This window comes from Carlito syrichta, unplaced genomic scaffold (assembly GCF_000164805.1).
Source record: "Carlito syrichta isolate Samal-C Ts95f unplaced genomic scaffold, Tarsius_syrichta-2.0.1 Scaffold306821, whole genome shotgun sequence".
Classification (NCBI taxonomy): Eukaryota; Metazoa; Chordata; class Mammalia; order Primates; family Tarsiidae; genus Carlito; species Carlito syrichta.
In genome coordinates, this window is record NW_007250917.1 from 233,238 (window position 1) to 246,331 (window position 13,094).

Sequence of the window (13,094 nt, forward strand, 5' to 3'; positions counted from 1 at the left end):
CCACCAAGGAGGGCCCACCACAGAAAGCCCACCTCAGGGATATCACCTCAGGGGAGCACTCCTCAAAAAGACCACCTCAGGTGAACCCGCCAGAGAGAGCCCACCTCAGGAGTGCCCTCACCAGAAAGCCCAGCTCTGGCAAGTCGCCCTCAGGGAACTCACGGCAGGAGACCTCGGCCCCAGAGAGCTGACCTCAGGTTCCCACCTCAGCAGAGCCTACCTCAGGGAAGTGCAACGCCAGGAGTCCTCCTCAGGACAGCCCACCTTGGGAGGACCCCCCCGGCAGAGAATTAGGAGGATGAGTTCAATTCCTCCACGAGAAATTAGGGGGAACTCGTGCTGAGTATTCAAGAGGCAATGAGGAAATATGAGACAATCGCCCAAAAGAGTATGAGGAAGACGACTGCTGACTCGTCCAGGAGAGGACTGGGAGGAAGAGTGTTGAGTCATCAGGAGAGGATGGGGAGGAGGAGTGCTGAGTCATCAGGAGGGGACTAGGGGGAGGGTGCTGAGTCATCAGGAGAGGATGGGGAGGAGGAGTGCTGAGTCATCAGGAGGAAATGGGGAGGTTGAGTGCTGAGTCACCAGAGAGGATGAGGAGGGGTGCTGAGTCATCAGGAGAGGATGGGGAGGAGGAGTGCTGAGTTATCAGGAGGGGATGGGGAGGTTGAGTGCTGAGTCACCGAAGAGAGGATGAGGAGGAGAAGGAGTGCTGAGTCATCTGGAGAGGATGGGGAGGAGGGGTGCTGAGTCACCAGGAGGGGATGAGTAGGAGTCCCGAGTCATCAGGGGGTGATGGGGAGGAGGAGTGCTGAGTCACCGGGAGGGGATAGGGAGGAGGGATGCTGAGTCACCAGGAGGGGGTGGGGAGGAGGAGTGCTGAGTCATCAGGAGGAGATGGGGAGGGTGAATCCAGAGTCATCAGGAGGGCATGGGGAGGAGAGCTGAGCCAACAGGAGGGGAGGGGAAGGAGGTGTTTTGAGTCATTAGTAAGGGAGGGGAGAAGTGCTGAGTCACCAGGAGGGGATGGAAAGGAGGGGTGCTGAGTCATCAGGAGGTGATTGGGAGGGTGAGTGCTGAGTCATAAGGAGGGGACGGGGAGGAGTAGTGAGGAGTCATCAGGAGGGCATGGGGAGGAAGTGTGCTGAGTCACCAAGGAGGGAGGAGGAGGGGGAGTGCTGAGTCACCAGGAGAAGGGGGGATCCTGAGGATGGCGAGTGCCCGGCAGGACCACAGTCCCCTTTTCCCCTCTGGGGCTGGGTGGAACGTGTGATGGATTCCTGTTGCTGTCCCGAGTCTCCACCGCCGGGATGGTCCAAGCAACAGAAATGTGTCCTCCCCGTGAGCTGCAGCCTCACCTCTGTCATCCTGGCAGGAGGCCACACCTCCCAGAGGCCATGGGAGGACCCTCTGTCTCCCAGCCCTGGGGTTGGCCGCAGTCCTCGGTACTGCCTGGCAGTGACAGCCTCCCTTCGTCCTCTGCCTGACCTCGTGCCATGTCCTCTGTGTGTTCGGGGCTTCCCCCGCCCCTCTCCTATGAGGACCCCGTGACTGACTTTAGGGCTCGCTCGGCTAATCCAGGATCCTCAATTATTCACGTCTGCAAACACCCTTTGTCCCTGTAAGGTCACATCCCAGGCTGAGGATTCTGACCTCGATGACTGTGGAGGCTGTGTCTGCCTCCCACGGGATCCTTACTGGAGTGTAGACCGACGCTGACCAGAGCATCGTCACCAGGGAACCAGCACTACCTGTGACTGCGTGGCCAGTCCTAGCCAGACTATCCTTACCACATGCTACACACACACGCAAGCAAATTCATACACACTTATTCATAAATGCATAAACACAAGGAAACGCATATACACATTCACAATGCAAACTCATGCATACACGTGCATACACACATACACGCAAACGCATATATACATGTATACATAAACACATGTAAACACAACTTATATGTGTATACACATACAGACACACCTATGCACATGTGACCCCATGTGTGCACATGCAAACGTGTTCATGTATGCATGCAGTCAGTACATGCACACATATACTCTCATGCATGCTCATATACACATGATCTCATGCATACACACATGAACACATACACATACATGCATGCATGAACTAGCACATAGTGGACATGTATGCATGCGGACATGCATGCAAGTGTGCATATACACAGGCATGTATGCACACACAATGCCTGTACACATGTGAATTCACACATGCACATCCAAACTCCTGGTGCTTCCTGGGTTCACCTCCCAACGGGCTACCGTCGCTGGGGTCCTTGCCTCAGGCCTCCTGGGAAGCTCACAGCCTCTGCACCGGGCACTCGTGCACCATGACCCACTCGTGGTGGCCTGGGGAGGAGCCAGGCCAGGTGAGGCCCCTGGGATCGAGGGACTGCAGGCAGCGGGGCGTTCCCCAGGGAAAGCTCAGGGCCTGTCACCAAAGAAGAGTCCACGGATGCAGGAGGTGACACCAGAGCCTTCCCGTAGAGGCTGGGAGTGCAGGGAGGATGCCATCCTTGGGCCCACTCATGCGTGCGTGCCCACAGCAGCCCGAGGCCATGCCAGCCAGGGCCACATGACCCTAGCTCCAAAGACTCCGTGGTGAGAAGAACCAGGCCTTATGTGCTATGCCTGGTGTGCCGGGGATGGGGTATCCCGCCTGCCATGGGGAGACACGAGACCACCCTCAGGACACGGTTAACCTCCAAGGACACGGTTAAATATTCCACACACAGTGATCCGAGCACCAGTTTGTGACCAGTGGATGCTCGGGAAGCCAGCGCTGAGCCCAAACGGGCATGCAAGCGTAGGCTCTCTGCTGTCCCCACGTCCTCCCCAGGGTGCAGAACTGCCCCCTGGGACATGCCTTGTGTGCCACCCAACCCCCAGTCCCCCCTCCCCACCCACATAGGCTGGGCTGGACAGGGGAACTTCTGCCTCCTGGCTCTCACTCCACCCACCCCTGCCCTACAAAAGGCCCCTTCCAGGGGACGTGAGACTGCTTTGTGAACCCCAGGAGATTTGGGATCCAGGCGGGGTTGACCCTAGGTCTGGGGAAGGGGGTAGCAGCTTCCAGGCAGACCTCCTGGAATGCAGTTGTCACCCTGGGGTGACACCCACGGGGGGGCCTGGCAGCCTCCACTCGCCCACCCAGCCCGGACAGCACCCAAGTCTTCTGGCGTCACCCAGAACCACCATGGAAACTTCAGGCCTCTCTAAATTCCTGGCACCAGGGAAAGCCCAGCTGGAATCTCCTAATCCCCTTAGCCCCTGTCAGAAGCCCAGGAAACCATGGCAGGGGGAAGGGGTGGGGGAGACCCTCGGCCTCACTGGACAGACTGAGAAATCCTAAACAGCTAAAGAAAAGAAAACGGAGGAGACGAGGGTCGGACCACCCACACCCCTCATCTAGGCGAGACCATGGAGACCCATCACAGCTGGAGCCACGGCTACTTGGGCTGATCCAGCACCTTCCTGAGCAGAAGCTTCGAGTGCCCAGGACACCACCTGGAGGAGGAACAAAGGCGCTGAGTGTCCCTCACGCCACAGGAGCACTGAGGCAACCTCCCTGTGCTCTGCCCCCTCTAGCCCTCTGCCCTTGCTCAGCCTTCCTGCCCCGGGGCCTTTGCGCGAGCCACGGTGCTTCCCACCATGACTTCAGGTCCCTGCCAAGACCACTCCTGGAGGCCCCCAGGCTTTCCAGACCCCGTCAGGTTCCTTTCTTTTCAGTCGTCCACTCCTGCTTGTAGCAAAGAAGCTAGGATGTGGCACCTGGGACGACAGTGCCAGCCTGCTGTGCACAGATCTGCAGTCCGGGCAGGGCTCAACTGGGAGGCCTCAGGCTGCCAGAGTCGTCACAGTGCAGTCGTTGTTACAGGGACCAGGTAGAGGTCATGCCCCCTTGTGACCTCGGGTCTCTCCTGACCAAATACCAAATGCCCCGGGTTCACAGGGAAGGAATGCAGGTCCCAACACCTATCATCTTTGGAAATCAATCTGCCACTCAGTCACTGATGAAGGAATGAGTGAATTGACAAACCGTGGTGAGGAAAACGGACCAACAACCTTGGTCAGGGAGCAATGTCAGGCCTGGGGACAGAAGACCACAGGGCCACGCTCTCTAAAGGCGGGATGCACTGTCCAAGCCAACTTGGCCCCATCACCCTCCATGCTATCCATTCACCCACCCAGCCCACTCCCACTGGGCAGCTACTGCAGGTGACCATTCACCCTAGGGTGTCAGCACCCTCCAAGCAGACAGCCTATGTCCTTACTTGGGGGTAGCCGGGGAGACAGGAACTAACGGTGATGTAGGCAACCTGGGGGCTGGTGTCCAGGGATGGTTCCATGAGCCCAGCTGCCCGGGTGGAGTCCAAATGACAGGAAGACAGTCTTGTCTGGCCAGACAGCAGGAACATTGGGGCTGGCAGAGGCCCGTGAGATGCATGATCTGTTGCGTGCTGTGTCCCCATGGGGGGCTGGCCACAGGGCTATCCACACTGAGCATGTGCCCTGCTCTGCATTCCAGCAGGGAGCTTATGGGAGATTTGCTTATTTCATCCTTGGCGATCGATAAAGTGTAATTACTCTGAAAGAAGACCCACTGTCGTTCTGCCTGCAAGATAAATGTCATCCATTTCAAAGCCACTGAGGGCCAGTACAGAGTCATGACCGCCAAGGTTGGGGAGACGCAGCTCTCCAAGGGCCTTGAGAATGTTTTAGACCAAAAAGCAAAAACTCTTGGCCCCAAAAGGCAAGAGCAAACTGCAACTTGGAAATAAACCTAGCCTGGGGCCAGCAGTACTGACATCGCTCTCAGAAATGCCAAGTCCCAGGCTCCAGCCCCACCGTGCCCACCTCTGCCTGCTCCAATACAGCCTGCTCCAATAGAGCCTTGCAGGGCGCAAGTCGGAGCACAAACCCCAGGAGGCAAGAGCCAGCCAGGCCTCAGGCTTCTCACCACGCAGCAGCTGAGCCAGTGCTCAAGGTCATTCCTGGGACACCAGCCCCCAACAGGAAGGTCATCGGAAGCTGCCAAGGGCAGGGGACGGCAGCACCAGGTTGGGAGTCTCTGGCGGGAGTGTTCCGCCCAGCACCCCTCACTCCCCAGAGCACCATCTGCCCCGTGGGCCCGGCCCAGTGTCTCCAGGTCCACCTGGCCCCACGCAGGAGGCCTCAGACAGCACCCTGAGCTGGGAGCAGAAACCCTGTGCATACAGAAGGCAGGCGGGGTGGGGATGAGACAGCCCTCCGAGATAGGCCTGGAGGCCGCAGACAAACTCACTGGAGCACTCAGCCTGCTCTAGCGCCCCCCCCACATACCTAGGGGTCAGGAACGTTCAGGTCCCAGGTCAGCAGGGCAAGGATGCAGGGGACCTTGAAGGCCTGTCTGTCTTCCTCCACACCTGCTCCTCCCACCAGGCAGAGGCCAGCCTACCACAGTGCCCCCCACTCCCTATGTGCCCCGTGCCAACCCAGCCCACGTGTGTCATCTGCCTGGCTCCCGCAGAGATTAGGGTCAAGATGTCTAGCCAACCTGCCCACTTCCACCCGCCCTGGGGAGCTCTGCTCCCACCATGGGGCCCTGAAGCTAGGACCCGTGACACTTTGGGACATTGCTAAAACAGCATGGATGACTCTGGCACTTGGATCTGGCTACACCTGAAGCTGTCCCGTGACACCCGCCACCAGAACCCCCTTCCCTGAGCCTGTTTTGTCAATTCCACCAGAACATGTCAGGTGGCACCTGAGCCTGTGGAGCCAGGAGCAGCATCACAGCCGGGGTGGGGGGCTGGGTGATAGTCGTGGAGTCTGGCTGCAGTCGTCTCCATCCTCAGCCTGAGGTTGGCTGTTCTCTCACAGACAGGGCGGCTCTTTGGCTTTAAGAGCCAATACCTGCAGCCTCTCCTGGCCGCTCCTTTGTCTCCTAGTGCCTGCATCCACAACCCCTCATGGTAGCTGCCACCTGCTAGACTCGAGCCCCCAGTATCCTGTCACCCGATCACCGCAAAGACCCTGTCTCAGGTGGTATCACACCTACAATCCTGGGGTCAGGGCTCAGCCCCCAACCCAGTGGGTGAGCAAGGTCTGCTCTCACAAGGGCCCTCCCTGAGCGGCTACCCTGCCTTCCAGCCTCGCCAGGTCGTGCACCAGCACACAGACCGGCAAAAACTTCTTGAAGAGAGAACAGTGGTGGGGTTGGGCCGGGTGTGCCTGGACGCCATGGCCCTCACCCTGACAGGTGAGCCAAGGCTGTGGAAGGGTAGAGGGGCCAAGGCCCTGGGCTGCAGAAGACGTCTCCGAAGACGGCACGCAACCTGGATTTAGACCGAACCACAGACATTGACATCTGGCAACATCTGGCAACATCCTCAGTGTCACCTGGGTTATAAACTGGATTCTTTTTGTTTTTGTTTTGTTTGAGTCGGAGTCTCACTCTGTCACCCAGACTGGAGTGCAGTGGCACGCTCCCGGCCACCGCATCCTCAACCTGCTGGGCTCCAGTGATCCCTCCACCTCAGCCTTCCAAGGAGCTGGAACTACAGGCATGCGCTACCACGCCCGGCTAGTTTTTGATTTATTGTAGAGATGAGGTCTCGCCAAGTTGCCCAGGTGGGTCTTGAACCCACGGGCTCAGGCAATCCACTCGCCTCAGCCTCCCAAAGTGCTGGGATTACAGGCTGAGCCACCGAGCCCGGCCTGGATTCTTACTAGTGCTTTCTGGAAAGCCTGGGGCCCAGCACAGTGCCTGGGAGCCTCAGGCTGAGAATTAGGCAAGGCTGCAGCAGCCTCTATTGGCCTCATGAGCTCAGAACACTGGCCTCCTGGCCCGGCCCTGCCCCTCAGGGTCGGAGCCAGCCCAGGGATTGTGGCTGCCCCACGTTCAGGCAGGTATGAACCTATATCCCTGGCTGCTTGTGTGGGCAGAAAAGTCTGTGAGGTAGTGAAGGATGTGGCTCAGACATGAGTGAGACCCGCTGTCCCCAAGTGTGCACCTAAATAGGAACACAGTGCCCAGGCAGGCCCTAGACCACATGCAAACAGGCCCAAGTGGCACTAGAGCAGAGCCAAAGGGGTGTGGCTGTGGCCAGCATCAGACTGGGGTAGAAGCCAGGCAGGGGAAGCAGCCAGCGGGGTGCACAGGCTGCACTAGCATCTCCAAGTCTCAGGGAGTGAGCCCCTGTCCCTACTACCACTCTGCGCCCTGAGGGCCCGCCTGGACACACGCAGGGTCCTTCAGTCGGTGGAGCCGCTCTTTGAGACCCCAGCAGCAGCCCTGCAGCGGGACTGCACGGACACAGCCAGGGCTTCCTCTCCCTCAGGACCTGTACTCCCCAGGGCGCCTGCCATGCCCAGTGCCCTGGTGCCTGGCGGGCCCTCCTGTCCTTGAATGAAAGCATTTCCCTGCTGCTGCAATACCATGGCACAATCAGGGTCCTGAAAAATAAGCATGTCAGAAATGAGACCAGGGGCCAATGTGCAGCAGCCAGAGGCGGCAACTCCTCACCCCTGCTGACCCGCTGTCTGCCTCGGTGGTTCCCAGAAAAGCCAGACATGCAGGTCACTGGCGCTCACTCATACGCCCTCCCACACTCCAGCCACTCACACAGGTACATACATGCCACACGTTCTCACACGTGCCACAGACCCAACACCGCTTACCATACCCACACCGCATGTGGTATGCAGCGGCATCTGCCTGCAGGCCCCAGTCGGTCAGGTCCCCGCCACCCTGACTGCAGAGAAGACAGGAGCTAACAACACCTTCCTCCAGGCAGGCAGCAGCTGTGAGGCCCACTTGGCACAGGCACAAAGCTGCCACAGGCCACACCTGAGCCGAGCGCCTAGAAAGCGTTTATTCACAAGGACGGAGTCAGCCAAGGGTGAAGTGCTGGGTGCAGAGGTCATTTGGCTGCCCCAGCAGGCCCCGCGCGGGAACAAACTCCAGCGGCAGTGATGCGGGGCCCTTCCTCTTCAAGTCCTGCTCGAAGACCTGTGAGGTATGACAGTGAGGCGTGCTCAGCAGCCTGGCCCTGGCCCTGGCGCTGGCTCTCGAGCCCCACCTGGCCCCTCACCTCGTAGGCTGTGAGCTCCAGCAGCGGTGCGATGCTGACTTCGGGGACCGACAGGGTCTGGTTGATGACGCTGGCAGCTTTGGACACCTCGGGGTGGTAGTGACGCTGGAGGGCCTGGGGGCATGCGGGAGCCATCAGGTGGCAGCACCTGCGCCAGTGCGACCAGCCGAGCACCCCAATGTGGCCACCCTGCACTGCCAGCAATAGATGAGCAAAGCACAGGGGCAGGCGGCAAGGCCATGTCCACCAGCCATTCCAACACCCAGGGAGAGGGTGACGCGGGGCCTGAAGCCACAGGGCCCAAGCCCCAGGGAGGGGCTCAGGGCAGGGGGCACGCACCTGCAGCTCCCACAGGGAGCTCTCCAGGGCCCGGCTCTTGGCTGGGTCCTCTGCTGCAGGGTCATAGGGGTCAGCATCCAGCTCTGGGGATGAGATGCAGGGGCTCGACTGCCACCCGTCTCCCAGGCCAGGCCCCAGCCACAGAACTGGGGAGGGCCCCCAGGTGCCCACGTGACTCACCAAGGCCCTGTGGCCGGTGCACCAGGACACGGCAGGCCGGGTGCCTGCGCAGAAGGTTGCACACGAAGGGCAGGACCATGAGCAGGGCCTCGGGTGGGGCTGTCAGGGCCAGGTGGGCCAGGCGCTTGGCAAAGGCAGCCACCAGGTAGGCAGGGAGATGGCTGGGTAGGGCAATGGGCAAGTCAGCCAGCCCCCACCGCCAGCCCCCACGCCCTCTGTGGCCAAAACCGTAGGCCCACAGAGCTGGGTGGCCCAGGACCCCAGGCACGGAGGCCCAGTCAGGCTCCCCAGCACTCACGAGGATGACAAGAAGAGATCAGCCAGGTGGAAGAAGCGGGCACGGTACTTGACATGGAAGATGGATGGGTCCAGGAGACCATAGAGCTTCCGGTAGAAGTCGGGGTACTCCCTGTGGTGGGAAGCAGGGACAGGGAGCCATGGGGGACAGGGTCGGGACCACAGTCCAAGGCCAGAGGCTGCCGCAGCCCCCACCACCTGGGCAGGCCCAGGGTTCCAACACCCTGAGCCCTGAAGGGCCAGCCTGGGACAGGGAGGAATGGAAGAACACATGCCCACTCACAGATTGTGCTCGTGAATCAGGACAAACAGCCCATTCAAGGCCAAGAGACTGACGGCGCCCCCTGCAAACAGACAGATGTGGTCCCTGCCTGCCCCGGGTGCCGCCCCCACCGCATCATCTTCCCCTCCCCACTCGAGAAAGGGAGGATACAGAAGCAGGCCTGACCCAAGGCCCGAGGCCACTGCTGGGGGTGCTAGGCACTCCCCAGGCCCCGTGAGCAATGGACAATTTGGGCACAACCAGCGCTCACCGAGATCGTAGGCACCGGTGAGGAAGTCAATCATGAGTGCAGGCTGTGCCAGGTGTGGCAGGATGGTGTCATGCATGGTCACCAGCACCTTCTTGTAGATGCTCAGGGGCAGCTGGGGCGGCAGGCGGATCAGGGCACAGCCCCCCACCCCTGAAGACCCGGCCCCACCCCCAAGGGACCCGGTCCTGCCCACCCTACCTTGTGCTTGAGGAAACCAAGCCACATGGCCTGGAAGGTCTTCCTATGCTCCTGCAATGGGTCAAGGTTGCACTCACTGCCCTCCCCAGCCCAAGACCCCCAGCCCAGGGCAGCTGCCAGGGTGGCCTCGAGAGCCCAGCCCCTTTCCACCCCAGCTCAGGCAGGACCTCTGCCAGCCCCTGGACCACAGGTCTCAGAAAGGCCAGGAAAGGCCTTGCGAGACACGGGAGTAAGCACGCCTTGTGGATGCAGCAAGGAGCACACCACGTCTAAAACTGTCCACGGAATCTACACGTAGCCAAGTCCCAGATCCCACCCGCAGTCTCCTCGCATGCTTGCTCCTGAGTGACACTGGGGGCTGTGCGAGCTGCCACCTTTGCCCTAAGTTTCCTCTGGGGAAGCAGAGTGAAGGTGGGTCTATGGAGGATCCCACATGTGACGTGTAGACCTGCACCTGGGTCTCCAGAGGGTTCCCATGTGTACACACACAAGCAGCATCTGCACATGCAGCACCTACACACACAGCACCTGCCCCGGGCTGGTTCCATCCGCCTGAAAGAGGCTGAGCCCCGGAAGAACCCGCCCTCCAAGGCTACTCACCTTCCGATGAGCCACCTTCCACTTGTTCGACAGCTCTGCAAAAGAGCCAAGGATCACACGACATGCAAGAGGAGCCTGGGGACGCCCTGCCCACCCAGAACACTCACCTGTGCGCTTCACGTAGAAGCTGGTGACGGCCGGCTCCTGATGGGGCAGGCTCACAGCAGACAGCAGCAAGAAGGCATTGTTCCAGAAGGTGGGGGGCACCTGCCGGGCCAGGCCTCAGTGCTGGGACGCCACCTGCCACCTGCTGCCCACCCACCACCCTGGGAGGCACCAGAACGGCACTGGCGCTGGGACTGGGTGCTCACCTCAGGGTGCCGGTCAGGGGCCTGGGCCACAGCATCCATGGCTGCCTGCATCGTGTGGTAGCGAATGTCATCGTGTTCCAGGTACTCCCGAAACTGGGAGAGGAGCAGGCTCTGGTCCTCCTCAGGCGAGAGCAGGCCCCCTACCACCAGCTGGGGGCGAGACAGGGTGAGTGCCTCTGCCCCTGTGCAGCCCACAGTACCCGGGCAGGCAGCCCCCGGCCATGCCCCCCCCACAGTCAACAGACCACCAAGGAGACACGGAGCAGCCAGCCACACGTGCCTGGCTGGCAGAGGAGAAGTGTCACAGTCAACAGCCCTGTCCAACCACCCAGTCAGGAGGCTCCGCCTGCCCCAAGGACCCACCCAGGACTCCCAGCATAGCCCTCACCCTGAGGAGTTCTCGGGGGAACAGGTAGTTGCCTTCCCACTTGGGCTTCTCCAGGGGGCACGTTCCTTCCAGCTGCACAAACTTCATGAGTGTGCTGAGAGCCAGCTCCTGGGAGTGCAAGCAGAGTGACTGTAACACCCCACCCTGCAGACAGCCCCAGGCCCAGCCAGGCAGCCCCCACAACCAGCCCAGGGCTGGGGAGAAGAGGGCCCCGCCTGCCACCGCTCTCGGCTTCCACATCCCACTCTAGGAGAACGATCGGGCGAGACGTCAGGTCAGCAAAGTGCGGGGCTCAAATCGAGGCTGAGAGTGTACACTGGCCAGGCCTGCGTTGTACGGTCACCTGCCTGCTCTTGCTGGCCATAATGAGAATGCCACCATGAACCCTGGGGATGGCTGTGAAACACGTGGGCAAAGCCAGTGGGTACCTGACCCAGAGCAAGGCTCAGAAGCTCCCACCCAGGGCTGCAAGCCTGATGCCTCAGCCCAGGCAACACCACGAGGCAACACAGCTACGGGTGGGACGGCAGGGGCAGCGGGGCCTGTGCACGCAGCCGTCTAAAGCAGACTTGTGACCCTCGCTAGAGCCCACGGCTGCACAAGCAAATGGGGGCCGGCTGAAACAGAGCTACGGCTCCTGTGAGAAACTGGAAGTGCGTATTCACGCAATGCCCCCTTCGAGTCTAGAAACCAGGGGCTCAACTATGGCCAGAGATTTAGCTAGTGAGGACATGGGAGGCACAGGACCCTCTTGCGCTGCCTGGGAGCAAAACGCAGCTGCCGAGGGAGACAGTCTCCGTGAGCCAGGGGGTCACTGCACGCCCCTCAACACCACTTGCGGAACGTGTCTGAGCAAGACAAAAATGCTCACACAAAAGCCGGTACGTGAACATCTGTAGCCAAAGGCAGGGAGCAGCCTAACTTCAGCATACTAGCAGACACGCACAGTGTGGTGGACTGTGTAGAGAGACGCCGCTGGGCCATAAGGAAAAATGAAGTGCTGAGGCATTTGACGGAACAGACCTCGAACACATCGGGAGGAGCGAATGAGGCCAGATGCAAAAGGTTGCAGGTCACACTGTCTCACTCACACAGGACATCTAGAAACAGCAAGCCCGCTGAAACAGCAGCCGCACAAGCCTGGGTTGTAGCATGAGGAGCGGCTGCTGAGGGTGTGTGACTTATCCTTGGGCAATGACGACCACCTAGAATCACATGGTGGTGACTGCTGTGTGACTCTAAGGCACATGACATGTGACTATCTCAGCAAAGTGGTGAGAAAGTTGGCGACTGCTCCTGCGGCTGCGCACAGTGTGGGCGCCATGAGAGCACATATGAACTATCTCACTACACTTGGAGTGATTTCTGGTCCTGATTACTTCTTTTCAGCCACGAATGGCACAGACTGGCCAATGTGTTTCCGGTTACAAGATGAGGCCGCTTCCTAAGCTAGCCGGGAAAGCGGGTATCCTTACCTGGATGAGTGCACAAGATGCATCTACTTAGTGGAGAGCTGAGAGTGCAGGGGCAAAGGTGATGCAAGACCAGCGACCCCAAGACTCACCTTAACCTGGAAGGAGGGGTGGGCCAGAAGCTCCCCCAGGCGGCTGCAGCAGCTGCGATAGCGATGTCGCATCCACACCTTGTACTTGTACGTGGCTCCCCGAGACCCTGCAGGCGGGGGAGAGGCGTGATCAGCCCACACGGAGGCCCAGCCGGGTCTCGACCCGACCCCCCTTGCCCTCTGCTCAGCCTCGACGCGCGGACACAGGTACCCACGGTCCCCAGAGCCCTGCAAACGGACAGCAGCCACGGTCCCCCACTCTACCCGAGACCCAGACGTCCCAAGGGCCCGGACGCAAAGCCCGACCTACAGCGACGCTTGGCGCGAGCGCTGGGCAGCATCAGGCCACAGAAGGGAGGAAGCGCGCAGGGAGGCCGTCAGCCCTGCCCGAGCGACTCGAGCCGCCGGGTCACCACGCCGCCGCCCTCCGCCAGCCCACCCGGGTCCGGGCGTCCCCCCGGGGCGTCACAGCCTCCCCCGACTGGACCGCTGAGCAGCCCAGGCGCCGCGCAGCTCACCCGCCATTGCCACTTCCTCGGAGGGCAGCGGGCCCACGAACAACTCTCCGCGCTCCAGCAGGGCC

The 13,094-nt window shown here is 60.5% G+C and overlaps 1 protein-coding gene across 1 annotated transcript; it reads right to left on the reverse strand.

Moving 5' to 3' along the window:
* Positions 1–7,795: 7,795 nt before the first annotated feature.
* On the reverse strand, positions 7,796–13,088 carry NOC4L (nucleolar complex associated 4 homolog). The gene is made up of 14 exons (XM_008063399.2): positions 13,030–13,088; positions 12,512–12,618; positions 10,948–11,055; positions 10,560–10,709; positions 10,356–10,455; positions 10,249–10,283; positions 9,649–9,699; positions 9,451–9,562; positions 9,201–9,261; positions 8,919–9,029; positions 8,621–8,781; positions 8,441–8,523; positions 8,102–8,215; positions 7,796–8,019 (listed from the first exon to the last, which is right to left on the reverse strand). Exons 1-14 carry the CDS (start codon positions 13,034–13,036, stop codon positions 7,900–7,902), a joined length of 1,320 nt encoding a protein of 439 aa, XP_008061590.1. The 5' UTR covers positions 13,037–13,088; the 3' UTR covers positions 7,796–7,899.
* Between the last annotated feature and the right edge of the window lie 6 nt (positions 13,089–13,094).